This window comes from Rhopalosiphum padi, chromosome 1 (assembly GCF_020882245.1).
Source record: "Rhopalosiphum padi isolate XX-2018 chromosome 1, ASM2088224v1, whole genome shotgun sequence".
Lineage (NCBI taxonomy): Eukaryota > Metazoa > Arthropoda > Insecta > Hemiptera > Aphididae > Rhopalosiphum > Rhopalosiphum padi.
The window spans coordinates 14523183-14536641 of NC_083597.1; the positions used below are offsets into that span (position 1 = coordinate 14523183).

Sequence of the window (13459 nt, forward strand, 5' to 3'; positions counted from 1 at the left end):
TTGACAAGATCAATTTTTCAATTGGGTAATTTAAAAAACTATCTGTCAATTTACTTTAAATTTGGAACAATTACAGTTTAGCTACCAAGTGATTTTACTAATTTTTTAAAACATGTATTTCAACAAGTTAAGAACAATGATGCAAAAACAAATTTGCGCTAATCATTATTTTGGAAGTTATATCTTTCAAAAGTTTTTGATATTATGTTTGTACACATGCACACAATGCTGTATTTTACTGTCATGCCTATAACATTTTTTTTTTTAAATGGAGACATATTTCACAAAGTAGTATTGTCCACATATTGCACAGTGTACACTATTGTGTATACTCTAAATGGTGCAACATCCAGGATAAATCAGATAGATAACATATTAATATTGAATTATAAAACTCATAAAATGGTACAGTAATTAAAATATGTAATTGACATTTTTTATTAGTGCTTTACAATTTTTAATTTTTTTTTTTTATTGAAAATAATCAAAAAAAATATTTAAATTACTAAATATTCAACTGAAAAATAAAAATAAAAAGTAAACAGTATAATGTATAAAAAGTTATCAATTAATCTTCATTATCTTCATCATTGTCGTCATCGTCATCTTCTTCAACTTCCTTGTCATCGTCGTCGTCATCATCATCATCATCATCTTCACTCTTGTCATCCTCTGAAGACCTAGATCCAGACATTAACATTTTTTTTTTTTAATATGAAATTTTTAACTTACCATAATAAAGTAACTAAAAATAAGGTTGGTATATCTTATAAAAAATTACATAGTTACTATATTATTTTTAATTATAAATATATAAAATTAAGCCCCATACCCAAAATGTTAAGCTTTGAATGGGCCTAGTAATAAGATTAAAACAGCATTTATCTGCTAAAAATGTCTTACCCAAAATTAGGCTCATATTCTTCATCATCAGATGGAAATAGTTCAGCTGGCCCTCCACCATTTTCTTTTGGTTTATGTTTCTTTAACGTAGGAATATTGAATTCTCCAAGCTAATAAATTAAAAATTATCATAAATCTCTCACAAATAAATTTTTATTGTTAGCCAATTAACTTACTGCAATGTTATTTGTTAATTTTCTAGCAACTTGTTGCTGATTTATTTTGAACCAACTATCATAATATTGAGACATAGGGGTACCAGCTAATTTAACGTCAGATTCCCATGCCTCAATACCTTTTAAATCATTAAGTAAAAGTCCACTTTTTCCTCGTTTTTCACTTAAAATAGTTGATGTTTCTTTCACTTTGTCCAACAAAGTACGTAACTTTCGAGTATAATTAATATTTTTACAATTTTTAAGAAACTCTTTCATCTAAATAAATAATAGTGTTAAAATTAAAATAATTTTAGTTTTAAGTAAATTAAATACTTAATAAATGCAAATAAAACATACTTTGATAATAAATGGTACAACTATATCAGGAAAACTGATTGTATGTGCTTCAATTACAATATATTCCATAAAAGCACTATGTACATTTTCTATAACTGCATCTTTAAATACGTTTTCTTGTAATTGAGATTTTGATAGACGTAATATGCAAGTAAAATCCATTGGTCTCATTGATGTTTTTGAATGTTTCTTTTGAAAATCTACTATAGTAAGCACCTTAAAAATAATAATTTTTAATATATTGTACAAACCCCCACTTCATAGATTATTCATAATCTAATTACCTCTAAAATATGCGGTAGAATTGGTATAAATTTACCAGTTTCTTTACTAAGCTTAGTTAACATTGAAATACAATGAAACCTTAATGGCAAATATTGTACTGTTGGTATAAGTTTAGCACACCCAACAATAATCTGAAAAACATAAATAATGTTTAATACTTAATTTAAAAAAAATACATTATTAAAATGTCTTTAATTTATGTATGAGTGTACTTGAATAAGAGGATAAACCAAAGTTTGCAATTGTTTCTTATTTAATGTAGCACACAAAACATCTGTCCACAATTTAAGTGAATATATATACTGCCAATTGTACACTGATTGTATATTTTCCTTAAAAATACAAATAAAATGAATTTTAAAGCAATATAATTTTTATAAATAAAAAAATATAATTTAGTTAATATACCTTTTTTTTTAAAGTAACAGCTGATCGAAGATGAATGGCTAATTGTCTAATATATAAAAATGCATGATTATAAGATATTGATTCACTTATAGTAAACATTTCTGACAATGATTGTCTCATGAAGTTAATCCCAGGTAAGGCATTTGGAGTAACAAATTTGCTATTTGAAATATACCCTACATACATAGCCTAAAAATATCATTTTAAATAAGGTTCATAAATATTTGAAGTTAAGAAATTTAATTTAATTACCTTCAGAATCATTTCTAGATAAGATGATAGGTCACTATTAGCCAACTTCAAAATACACAAGAAGGATACTACTTTAACTGTTTCACTTGCATTAGCACTCCATAGTGCAACAAATCTTTTCAAAACTGGTTTCACAATTGTTGGAAGACATGATAAAAATGGTATCATTTGGTGGTAATGCTTTAATAATACACAGGTTATGTCTTCACTAGAAACTGTTGTCAATAGCTGCAATCAATTAAATAATTTCTGAGTAATTTTAGAGGTTTTAGGAATTAATTACACTTTTTTTTTTGTAAAATTAAGTTCAGTTATATGTTAAGTACATATATATATATATATATATATCAATGAAGATACTATACCAAATTTACCAATTAATTACTTAAATATTTAAAAGAAAATGGTTATTACTCTAGTTAGGTCTGTTAAATATGAACGTAGAGTCATTTTCACTTTCTTCCAATGCTTTGACTTAGAAATCATGATTTTTGATGATGTACCTGGAGGAAGTTTCAAAAACTTCAAAAGAGCTGGTTGCAAATCAAACATACACATTTGAAGTACTGCATTAAATACTAAAAAAATATACGTAAAAATTAAAAAAACATCCAATTTATTTAAACAAAATATATATATATATATATATATATACCCGAGCTTCCTTCAACTTTATAACATGTTGGTTTATTAATTTCATTTGCTGTTATGCGTTGAAGTGCTGCTGTCATTGCCTTAGATGCAGTAGTAATGTACTTGAGTTTCTGTTTTCTAAAATTATAATTTATTTTCAGTATTCTTATATTCCTATAACCATATTACTAAATCTATTTTTTAATTTAACAATAATTGATCTTACGAATTTTGAAGTTTTTGTCTCCAAGTCTCTATCATTGACAATGTAATAACAGTTAAATCTCCTCCATTATTACTTGGTCCTTCATCAAAATCACTTTCATCACTTCCAATCTAAAATATTCAATAAAATTGAAATTAACAACATATGATTAAAATTAGGTATTAAATCAATAATGATTTTTCTTTACATATTCATTACTCACTTCTAAATTAGTTGGGGGTTTATGTATTTTTTCTGATTTTATTCCTTCTACATCATATTCATCATAATCGTCATCATCATCATTAAAACTTTCATCGTTATCTTGTTCGGGCATATTTGTCAGTTTTTTATCACATTCCTTCAAATATTTATAGAATTCTGGATCAGAAGTTTTCAATTTTTCTAAATCTTCGTCCAAATCATCACTGTCGTATGCATTACCATCATCATCCTCACTTAAACTTGCATCGTGATCAGATTCACCTGAAACAAGTAGAGTTGAAATAACTATAGAATGCAATGGTATCTAATGAATAATTTACTTACTGTTAAATTCAATTGCATCTAACGATTCATCATCGGAATCATCGTTACTATCGCTCATTGCTTCAACTTTTTTAGAAACCACTTTTGAAGTTTTTGCTGTAAATTTCTTGCTTTTTATTTGTTTTTTCTTCATGACACTTTTTGGAGCCATATTAAAATACTATTCAATGCCTACGGGGCTCTCTTAAATGAAAAGCTTACCCTATTTCGTCGATGAATTTAAATCTATTAAATTGAAATACCATGAAAACCAAAAACACACGTGTTATACTGTTAAGAAGGTTTCATACTTCATAAGTATTCAATTTAATAACGTGCGGCTTGTGTTCATTATTATCATTTTTTGATAACAGCAGTAGCGTCAAATCACAGAACAATGGTATAGAAGATAACGTTTAGTAGGTATATACCAGTAATTATATATACCTTGGTAGAATTACATAATAATAAATTTATGTATTTAAATATAATAAATAAATATTAAATAAACATAAAAATTGGTGAACAAATTAGAAATTTTTCAATTTACATTGGCTATTAAATGTTATCTAAAATCTAAATATACATCATGTGTTTTTCATGGACTATATGACACATTTATTTATTTTTTAAGTATTTTAATATTTAATAATATTCTTATATTATAAATTATACATTAATAATATGCTCTAGTTCTTCATTACCACAATAATCGGTTGTATTTGTATTCTTACTTCATGGTTATACATTTAAACAACGGGCTAAGATTTATAACAATAATAATGTAGTTTACGGGATGGGTACAGTGTGGCCCCTAACATAAGAGTTCGGCCCTTTGATTGATGAAGGTAGCACTGCAACAGAATGGTGACTATTGGCGCACAAGGACGGGAAACGTTAGTACGGTAGTTATTGACTTACTCATGTTACGACTGTTACGAGTAAATAGTAATAATTATGCCGTTGGTCCGTTGCTGTTTATCGTGATTACTTTTTCTTTTTTATTGTCTTGCTTCCATTTTCGCGGTTTAAACGTGTAGTGAAGAAGTACCTAGTATATTGTTTTGCTATAACGATTATTACCAATAGAGTTGTTGTTACTTGTTAACAGGTTTATCTATTGTCAATAATAATTATTAATATTTTTTAATAAACATTAATTGCATTTGCATACGTTTAACCGAATAGGTAAGTGTTGAATGCCGTACATGAAATTTTTGAGATATTTTCATGTGATATTTGTACAATTAATGATCGTAATTCTAATGGTAAAATCCTGTGAAGTGTGATCGTAGCATTGTTCCGGTAACCGTGTAACAATTGAAATGGATAGTCCTGACATGGAAATTGAAGATGACGATTACGAGCCGGCTAAAAATACAAAATCGCTTGGCAAAAAAGACAATTTGAACAACTCGAAAATGGAAACTAGTGTTAGTATTAAAACATATTTTAATTTAAATGTATAGACACTAACTGATCCCATAATGTACAATAATTTTCATAATGAATTGTCATACCACAGAAGACTACTTTATATTTTTTTTGAGCTTTTAAGTACCTAATTACATTTTTGTCCTTTTTTAAGTATTTTAATAATTTATTTTCCTGATTGCTTAGTTGGTAACAATCTAATTATAAACTACAAAAAGTATTGCTTGCACTCATATTTCAAAATATTTTGCTTTCATAACCTTATCTTAAGTTGCAAGTTTATAAAATATATCTTATGTAAACGATAAACCAAACGTCCTATATGGCTTTATTATTTTATTATTATTGGTGGAAAATGACATCTTTAAACTTCAATACAATAATATGAACTATTCATAGTTAAATATTTTTTATTTTAAATTTCAAATCAAGTTGTAGCTGTGTTCCAAGAGCCAACAAGTTTTTTTTTTTTGTATACAAGGCCGCAACTGTAAAATAATTTGCGGGGATACTGAAATTTTAGAGTCAATAAACTATATGTCTATATTCACGATTAAAATATTTCTACTTTTAAAAACTTTGGAGAGAGAGGATCCGGTCTTGTATACAGTTCGATTTAATGCTTATATTGAATGAAAAATGAAGAAATATCACCAAAAAAAAAAACCTTTTCCATCTGATGATAAACTAGTTAATTATCAGTGCGACATGATTGGGGAGGTTTTTATCCTATATTAACATAACTTTATAAACTTGAAATTTCCAAAACTTCTCGCATACTGTACATGTACAGTGTATGTATAAACCTCTATATATATACCTAGTACATTCATATTTACATAATAAAAGATGATAATACTCTAAAGTTATAGACTTGTGTATGTTAAACATAGCTGATATTTCATTTTAACCATTTTCATTGTAATTATATATTTAATGTACTGTCATATAGACATATGCCGGGATGTTTTATTTGGTCTAAGCTGTATCTCATTTTAACAGACGCTTATTTTAATAATTTTTTACCATACACATTTAAAATATTATACTTTTGTAAGTTAGTGAAAATTAATTTTTGTTGATTTTACTCAGATTTAAACAGATAACGAAAATTGTTTTTTGAGTTATAATTATCATAATATTTTACTAATAAAAATAATAATAGCCATAACAATTGCATCATTGTAAACTTAACTTAATTCATTTTTTAGAACAATTCAGGATCTGAAGATGAAGTATCCCCATCCAAAGAAAAAGATGGAAAAGTTTTTGGTGTTAAAGTGGTAATAACAATTAATTAATAATAATAAATTAATAACAATTTTTATAAACAATATTTTTTTTTTACTTTGTAGGAAACTGACCGTGGAAAGAGGTTTGATTATCTTCTCAAACAAACAGAAATCTTTGCTCATTTTATGACAGCTAATCAAAAAAAAGATGGATCAAGCACTGCTAGTGCTACTGGAAACACACCAAAAAAAGCTAAGGGTAGACCCCGTAAACCTAAAGCTGAAACTGGAGATTCTGCTGAGTAAATACTATTTTTCTTACATATATAATGGTTTATTTTACTTAAGTAAGTTAAAAAAAAACAACAGTGTTTTTCAATCATTTCAACTGCAGTTGAAGAAAAAAACTACCTAATTGTTAAGAATGTAGCAACTCATCTGATAGATATAAACTATAGAATAGAAAAAAAAGGTTAGCTGTAACCAGTCGTATATTCAAAATGTTTTCCATCAGGTGTCATCTACAACTGCTACTATGTTAATACTATAAATCATTTGTAGTTCATAATTCATAATCATATTAATTTAATAAAATAATAAACTAAACATATTATTTTATTTCAATTTAGTTCTGGTCCTTCTTTTCTTATTGTTTTAAATTATTGAACTAACTAAATATATTACGTTAAATATTTAATTATGTCTTTAAATTTAATCTCATTAATATTATATATTAAATGGTCCTATATAGCCTTCGTCATCGCCAAACCGAACAAGAAGAAGATGAAGAGTTATTAAAAGAATCATTGGCAGCAGACAAGTACATCACTCAGTTTGATGAATCTCCGTATTATATACAAAATGGGGAATTACGTGATTATCAAGTACGTGGTTTGAATTGGATGATATCATTGTATGAAAATGGAATTAATGGTATTCTGGCTGATGAAATGGGCCTTGGTAAAACTTTACAAACAATATCGCTTTTAGGGTAAGTGATAGTTTTTGATTTTGTATTTGGCTACTTTTTTCAACAACTTTTATTATTATTATTATTATCTGTTTGTAGATACATGAAGCATTACAGAAATATACCTGGACCTCACATGGTTATTGTTCCTAAATCAACATTACAAAATTGGGTAAATGAATTTAAGAAATGGTGTCCCACAATTCGAACTGTTTGCATGATTGGAGATAGAGACGCGCGGGTAAGTTTATATTAATTTACTATAATGAACATTATTAAATAGTATTTGATTGGTAGCATAAACTATGATGACATCATACCTACATGCTTTGTCTTCATCTTACTAATGCATACAATACTGAAATATACTTAAAGCAATTTACATTGCATGTATTTACCTTAAATATTAGAGTGAATTTATCTATTATCAAACTTAAAGGTAAGAACAAGCAAGTTATAAGTATGTAAAATATTAAAATTTAAAAATGATGTAACTTTCTTAAAATTTAAAAACTGTAAAAACCGACCAAAGAACACTGAGCATGTACTTCATTTAAGTTTGCTATTAGGTAATTTCACTAATAAATGTTTAATCTAAACACTCAAATTTGAAACTTCTAAACGTATATTTTGGTAGTATATCCGCCAGTAAGATGGAGACAACACTGGCATCCTTTTAAATATTTTTGTATTTGCTAAATAGTATAAAAAAATTAATTATTATTATAATAAACCTTATATTTTTCATCTGAAAAGTAGAATATTTGAAGTTTTGAAAACTATTGAATAGTTGACTATGTCAGCTTACTAAATAATTTGTTAATACTATTGATATGTTTTATTCTATGTAACAATTATAAGTAGCATTAAAAACTTAGAACCTAGATTTATATCTGTAATATACTAATATACATTTTTAAATATATTTTAGGTTAAATTTATTCGTGAGACGTTTATACCTGGAGACTGGGATGTTTGTATTACATCTTATGAAATGATTATTCGTGAGAGAGCTGTATTACGTAAAATTCAATGGAGATATTTAGTAATTGATGAAGCTCATAGAATAAAAAATGAAAAAAGTAAACTTTCCGAAATAATTAGGGAGTTTGAAACTACAAATCGATTATTGTTAACTGGTACACCATTACAAAATAATTTGCATGAATTGTGGGCATTGCTGAACTTTTTACTGCCAGATGTGTTTAATTCATCAGATGTAAGTTATAATTAGATAAAAAAAAATTTTTATCACTATTAATTTCATTTTTTTAACAGGATTTTGATTCTTGGTTTAATACAAACACTTGCCTTGGAGATAATGCCTTAATTGAACGACTGCATGCTGTAAGTTTATTTTTAATAATTTAAAGACTATTCAAAATAAAATTTATTTTAATATTTGCATAGGTATTAAGACCATTTCTTTTAAGAAGATTAAAATCTGAAGTGGAAAAACGTTTAAAACCTAAAAAAGAAGTCAAAGTTTATGTTGGCCTAAGTAAATTACAAAGAGAATGGTAGATATATAAAATATATATGAATATAATATGAATGTGTTAGTTGAGAAATTTAAGTTAATGGTTTGTCTATTAAAGGTATACAAAAGTCTTAATGAAAGATATAGATGTAGTTAATGGTGCTGGCAAAGTAGAGAAAATGAGACTACAAAATATTCTTATGCAACTACGAAAGTGCAGTAATCACCCATATCTTTTTGATGGTGCTGAACCAGGTCCTCCTTATACTACTGATGAACATATTGTATGCCTTATCTTATAACTTATAAAAGAAAATAAACTTTATGATTTAACAATATGGTGTTTTAGGTTTTTAACTGTGGAAAAATGGTTGTATTTGATAAGTTATTGAAAGCTTTAAAAGAACAAGATTCTCGTGTACTTGTCTTTAGTCAGATGACTCGTATGATGGATATTTTGGAGGATTACATGCACTGGAAAGGCTATAATGTATGTATTAATTTTAGTTGATTCTATTAAGTAAATTATTTGATATTAACCTTCATTTAAAAATTGTTATTGGATATATCATAAAATATTAAATATTTATCATATTAGAATTTATATTTTGTTTTTTAATGATACATTTGTTCATATTTCTGGACATTTTTCATGAATTAACTAGTTTGTTTAATAATTAATAGATTAATCATTATATTAAAGAATTAAATTTTTTGTTGTTTTTATTTAATTAAATTAGTTGTGTACATGTATTTCTAGTATTGTCGTTTGGATGGTCAAACTCCTCATGAAGATCGCCAACGTCAAATTAATGAGTACAATGAACCAAACAGTAAAAAGTTTGTTTTTATACTTTCTACTCGAGCTGGTGGTTTAGGTATTAATTTAGCTACTGCAGATGTTGTTATTATATATGATTCGGATTGGAATCCTCAAATGGACTTACAAGCAATGGTTGGTATATTTTATTCTTTTAAAATACATCAAATAATTAATAAAAAATTTTAACAGGATCGAGCTCATAGAATAGGACAAAAAAAAACAAGTTAGAGTATTCCGTCTTATCACTGAAAATACTGTTGAAGAAAAAATTGTTGAAAGAGCTGAAGTTAAACTTAGGTTGGATAAATTAGTTATTCAACAAGGTCGATTGATAGATAATCAGAAAAATACTTTGAACAAAGATGAAATGTTGAATATGATCAGACATGGTGCAAATCATGTTTTCCAGTCTAAAGATTCTGAAATTACTGATGAAGATATTGATACTATTTTACGGAAAGGCGAAGAAAAGGTATAAATTTATTTTCAAACAATCATTTTAGAATTACAATATTATAAGGCATGTAAAAAAAATTTTTATTTTCTAAAACACTAACCTTGGTGTACTCATGTTAATCTGAATTAAACTTAATACCAAACAGTGAAGTCTTGAAAATCAAAACTTTTAAAATTCTATGAAGTTAAATTAGAATTATTGTTTGGATACATTTTTTAGAATCTTAAAGTATTGTTTGGGATTTATTGTAACATTTTTAACACATCGAATTAGTAATTACTGTGTAAAATATGAATTTATGTTTAATTTAGACAGAAGAAATGAAGCAAAAGTTGGAATCTTTAGGAGAATCATCATTGAGAAATTTTACATTAGATGCTCAAACAGAATCATCCTTGTATACATTTGAAGGAGAAGACTATAGGTATGCTATAATATTACAATAGTTAAATGTTAATCTATATTTGTGATTTAATTAATTCAAATATTTATAGAGAAAAACAAAAATTAACTGGTCTTGGGAATTGGATAGAACCACCTAAACGAGAACGCAAAGCTAATTATGCTGTTGATGCTTATTTTCGCGAAGCACTTAGAACATCTGAACCTAAACAACCTAAAGTAAAAAATAATATCAATAATATAATATATTTATACATTATATAAGCTAAGTTCATATATGTATATAAATTAATTATTGGCTATAAGATATTTTTTAAATTTTGTTAGGCACCTCGACCACCTAAACAACCATTGGTTCAAGATTTCCAATTCTTTCCTACTCGTTTATTTGATTTACTCGATCAAGAAATTTATTACTACAGACAAACGGTTGGATATAAAGTAAGTTAAGATTTTAATATATAAATTATAAAAAGAAGTAGGTTGAACCAAATTACTTTAAGGTTATATATTATTAAAATATAATATAATAATCATTGTGTCTACATTAATTTCATTAGCAATAACATTTGACTTATGAACCATATTATAAACTCAAATTAAATACAGGATTTGGATTAATTTTTTATTTTAAATTAAATTTGAATATTTGATTAAAATAGGTACCAAAAAATTCAGAATTAGGTGCTGATGCAGCTAAAATACAAAAAGAAGAACAAAAAAAAATAGATGAATCTCAACCGCTTACTGAAGAAGAACAAGCAGAAAAAGAAGTTTTATTAACAAAAGTAAATTACGTTCTATTTTTAATATTTTTATTATTTTAATGTTAATTATTTGGTTTTAGGGGTTTACAAATTGGAATAAACGTGATTTTAACCAATTTATTAAAGCTAATGAAAAATATGGCAGAGATGACATTGATAATATATCTAAAGAAGTAGAAGGTATTTGTAATTTAACTGTTGTATTAAATAATTGATACTAATTTCTTGATCTTGTATTTCTATGTCACAATATATTTTTATTTTAGGTAAAACAGCTGAAGAAGTAAGAGAATACAGTGCTGTGTTTTGGGAAAGATGTAATGAGTTCCAAGATATTGATAGAATTATGGGACAAATAGAACGAGGAGAATCCAAAATACAACGCCGAGCTAGCATTAAAAGAGCTTTGGATGCAAAGGTAATGTAGCTTTATTTATTCATTCAAAAGATTTGTACCTTTTTTAATGTTATGATGTTCCAATAGATGACGAGGTATAGGGCTCCATTTCATCAATTGCGCATTTCATATGGAGCAAACAAAGGAAAAAATTATACTGAAGAAGAAGATAGATTTTTAGTTTGCATGCTTCATAAACTTGGATTTGATAAAGAAAATGTGTATGAAGAATTAAGAGCAGCTATAAGGTAAGATTGGTCAAGTTGTTGGTTTATTAATAACAGGAAATTCTAATTCCACTAGTGTTCAAAAATTCAATTATAAATTTATATGAACATTTTAAATCTAAAAAAAATATCATTATTCTTGATAATCCTTAAAATTTAATATTTAATAATATTAGATTTAAATTTCTTAAAAAAAAATTGTTTTATTTTTCAATTTAAAGTAAAGGTTGTGGTTATATTAGATTATTAGATTATACATGTATACATTACTTGGGTACATCTACTAAAAATATATTTGGATCCGTATTTTTTTTACTCGTACACATGTATTTATTACCCGTTATCCGTGTATTTATTATCTTTGAAGTAAATTTTTATTAATTTGTTTATTTAATTGTTAGTTACTTAAATTATTATTTTTCATATTTTATAAAATTGTCTAGATTTATTTTTTATTTGTTATTATATGACCTATCTTAAATATAAAATATTATGTAAATAATGCAACATAAAATGAATTAATGTAATGGTACATGGGTAGTATTTTAATTACACATGCCTTAATCCCGTTTCAGATAAGGACACTTGTACCCATGTAATGGCGAGCACTTGTTTAAAGTAGTAATAATTGTTTTTAGTATTTTTTAAATTTCCAGTGGCAATTAAATATTAATTAAATATTCAAAATTATTATTATAATAATCTGTAATAAATCATAATTATGATATTTTTTTAATAAATCGTTTTTAAATCTTCTCAGCAAAGAAACATTTTTTTTATATTGAAAAAAAAATTACAATCTATACATGATTGTATACATTTTATTTTTTTTAAAGAAAATAATGGTGATTAATGATTATAACTAAAGTACTCAGTAGTACCACCCAACAAAGAAACATTAAACATTAAATTAACTATATTATGGGTTATTAATATTTAATATCTGTTTTAGGTGTGCTCCTCAATTTAGATTTGATTGGTTTATTAAAAGTCGTACTGCAAATGAACTACAAAGGCGATGTAACACTTTAATTACTCTAATAGAGCGAGAAAATCAAGAACTAGAAGAAAAAGAAAGAGAACAGAAAAAATTAATAAAAAAGAATTTGAAGCCAGCACCATCTCCTGCCCCAGTTAAAAAGAAAACAGATAAAGTTGATAAAGCTGATGCTGGTGATCCTAAATCTCCAGTTCCAAAAAAAAAAAAAAAGTAACTTAAAAGGCATGAATTTTTTTAGTTAAGACTTTATACTTGTATTTTTTATTTTAATCATAAGTTTGTGAATACGTTTCTTCTGCATTAAAATTTAATATAATTTTGTGTATATTTATTACAGGAACATTGACATTTATTTTTGTTGTAATATAATTTGTATTCTTATTCTATATTTATTTTGATTACTCTTATAGAAATATTATTAAGTGTAACTTTTTATATATTGTGCTGGTTTCCCTTAAACAAGTAGTCTTTATAAAAATAATTTCATTTTATTTTTTTATTATGATTAATAATACATTTTTTTTATTCTATTAATTAAATC

General features: G+C 25.8%; 2 protein-coding genes across 2 annotated transcripts; one reads left to right on the plus strand and one right to left on the minus strand.

Annotated features, from left to right (window-relative positions):
* Window positions 1-414: 414 nt before the first annotated feature.
* LOC132918346 (nucleolar complex protein 2 homolog) lies at window positions 415-4056 on the minus strand. Its single transcript, XM_060979533.1, has 13 exons — window positions 3751-4056; window positions 3425-3687; window positions 3223-3332; window positions 3019-3134; window positions 2778-2941; window positions 2364-2591; window positions 2112-2300; window positions 1916-2035; window positions 1703-1834; window positions 1419-1634; window positions 1080-1337; window positions 904-1013; window positions 415-680 (listed from the first exon to the last, which is right to left on the minus strand). Exons 1-13 carry the CDS (start codon window positions 3899-3901, stop codon window positions 569-571), a joined length of 2169 nt encoding a protein of 722 aa, XP_060835516.1. The 5' UTR covers window positions 3902-4056; the 3' UTR covers window positions 415-568.
* Window positions 4057-4667: 611 nt separating this feature from the next.
* LOC132918345 (chromatin-remodeling complex ATPase chain Iswi-like) lies at window positions 4668-13306 on the plus strand. Its single transcript, XM_060979532.1, is given in 22 exon segments — window positions 4668-4917; window positions 5014-5162; window positions 6375-6446; window positions 6519-6697; window positions 7147-7386; window positions 7465-7606; window positions 8297-8584; window positions 8644-8712; window positions 8776-8885; window positions 8964-9129; window positions 9195-9335; window positions 9606-9800; window positions 9858-9881; window positions 9883-10140; window positions 10437-10549; window positions 10620-10746; window positions 10855-10968; window positions 11190-11315; window positions 11375-11474; window positions 11561-11712; window positions 11779-11939; window positions 12871-13306. Coding segments are annotated over 21 exon segments (3147 nt in total). The 5' UTR covers window positions 4668-4917; window positions 5014-5054; the 3' UTR covers window positions 13133-13306.
* The last annotated feature ends 153 nt before the right edge of the window (window positions 13307-13459 follow it).

Coding starts and splice junctions, on each gene's coding strand:
- LOC132918346 (XM_060979533.1), bottom strand. CDS start 3,901: ATGGCTCCAAAAAGTGTCATGAAGAAAAAACAAATAAAAAGCAAGAAA. Junction 2,592..2,777: donor ATTTAACAGACCTAACTAGA/GTAATAACCATT, acceptor AATTGATTGCAG/CTATTGACAACAGTTTCTAG. Junction 1,835..1,915: donor TGGTTTATCCTCTTATTCAA/GTACACTCATAC, acceptor TATGTTTTTCAG/ATTATTGTTGGGTGTGCTAA.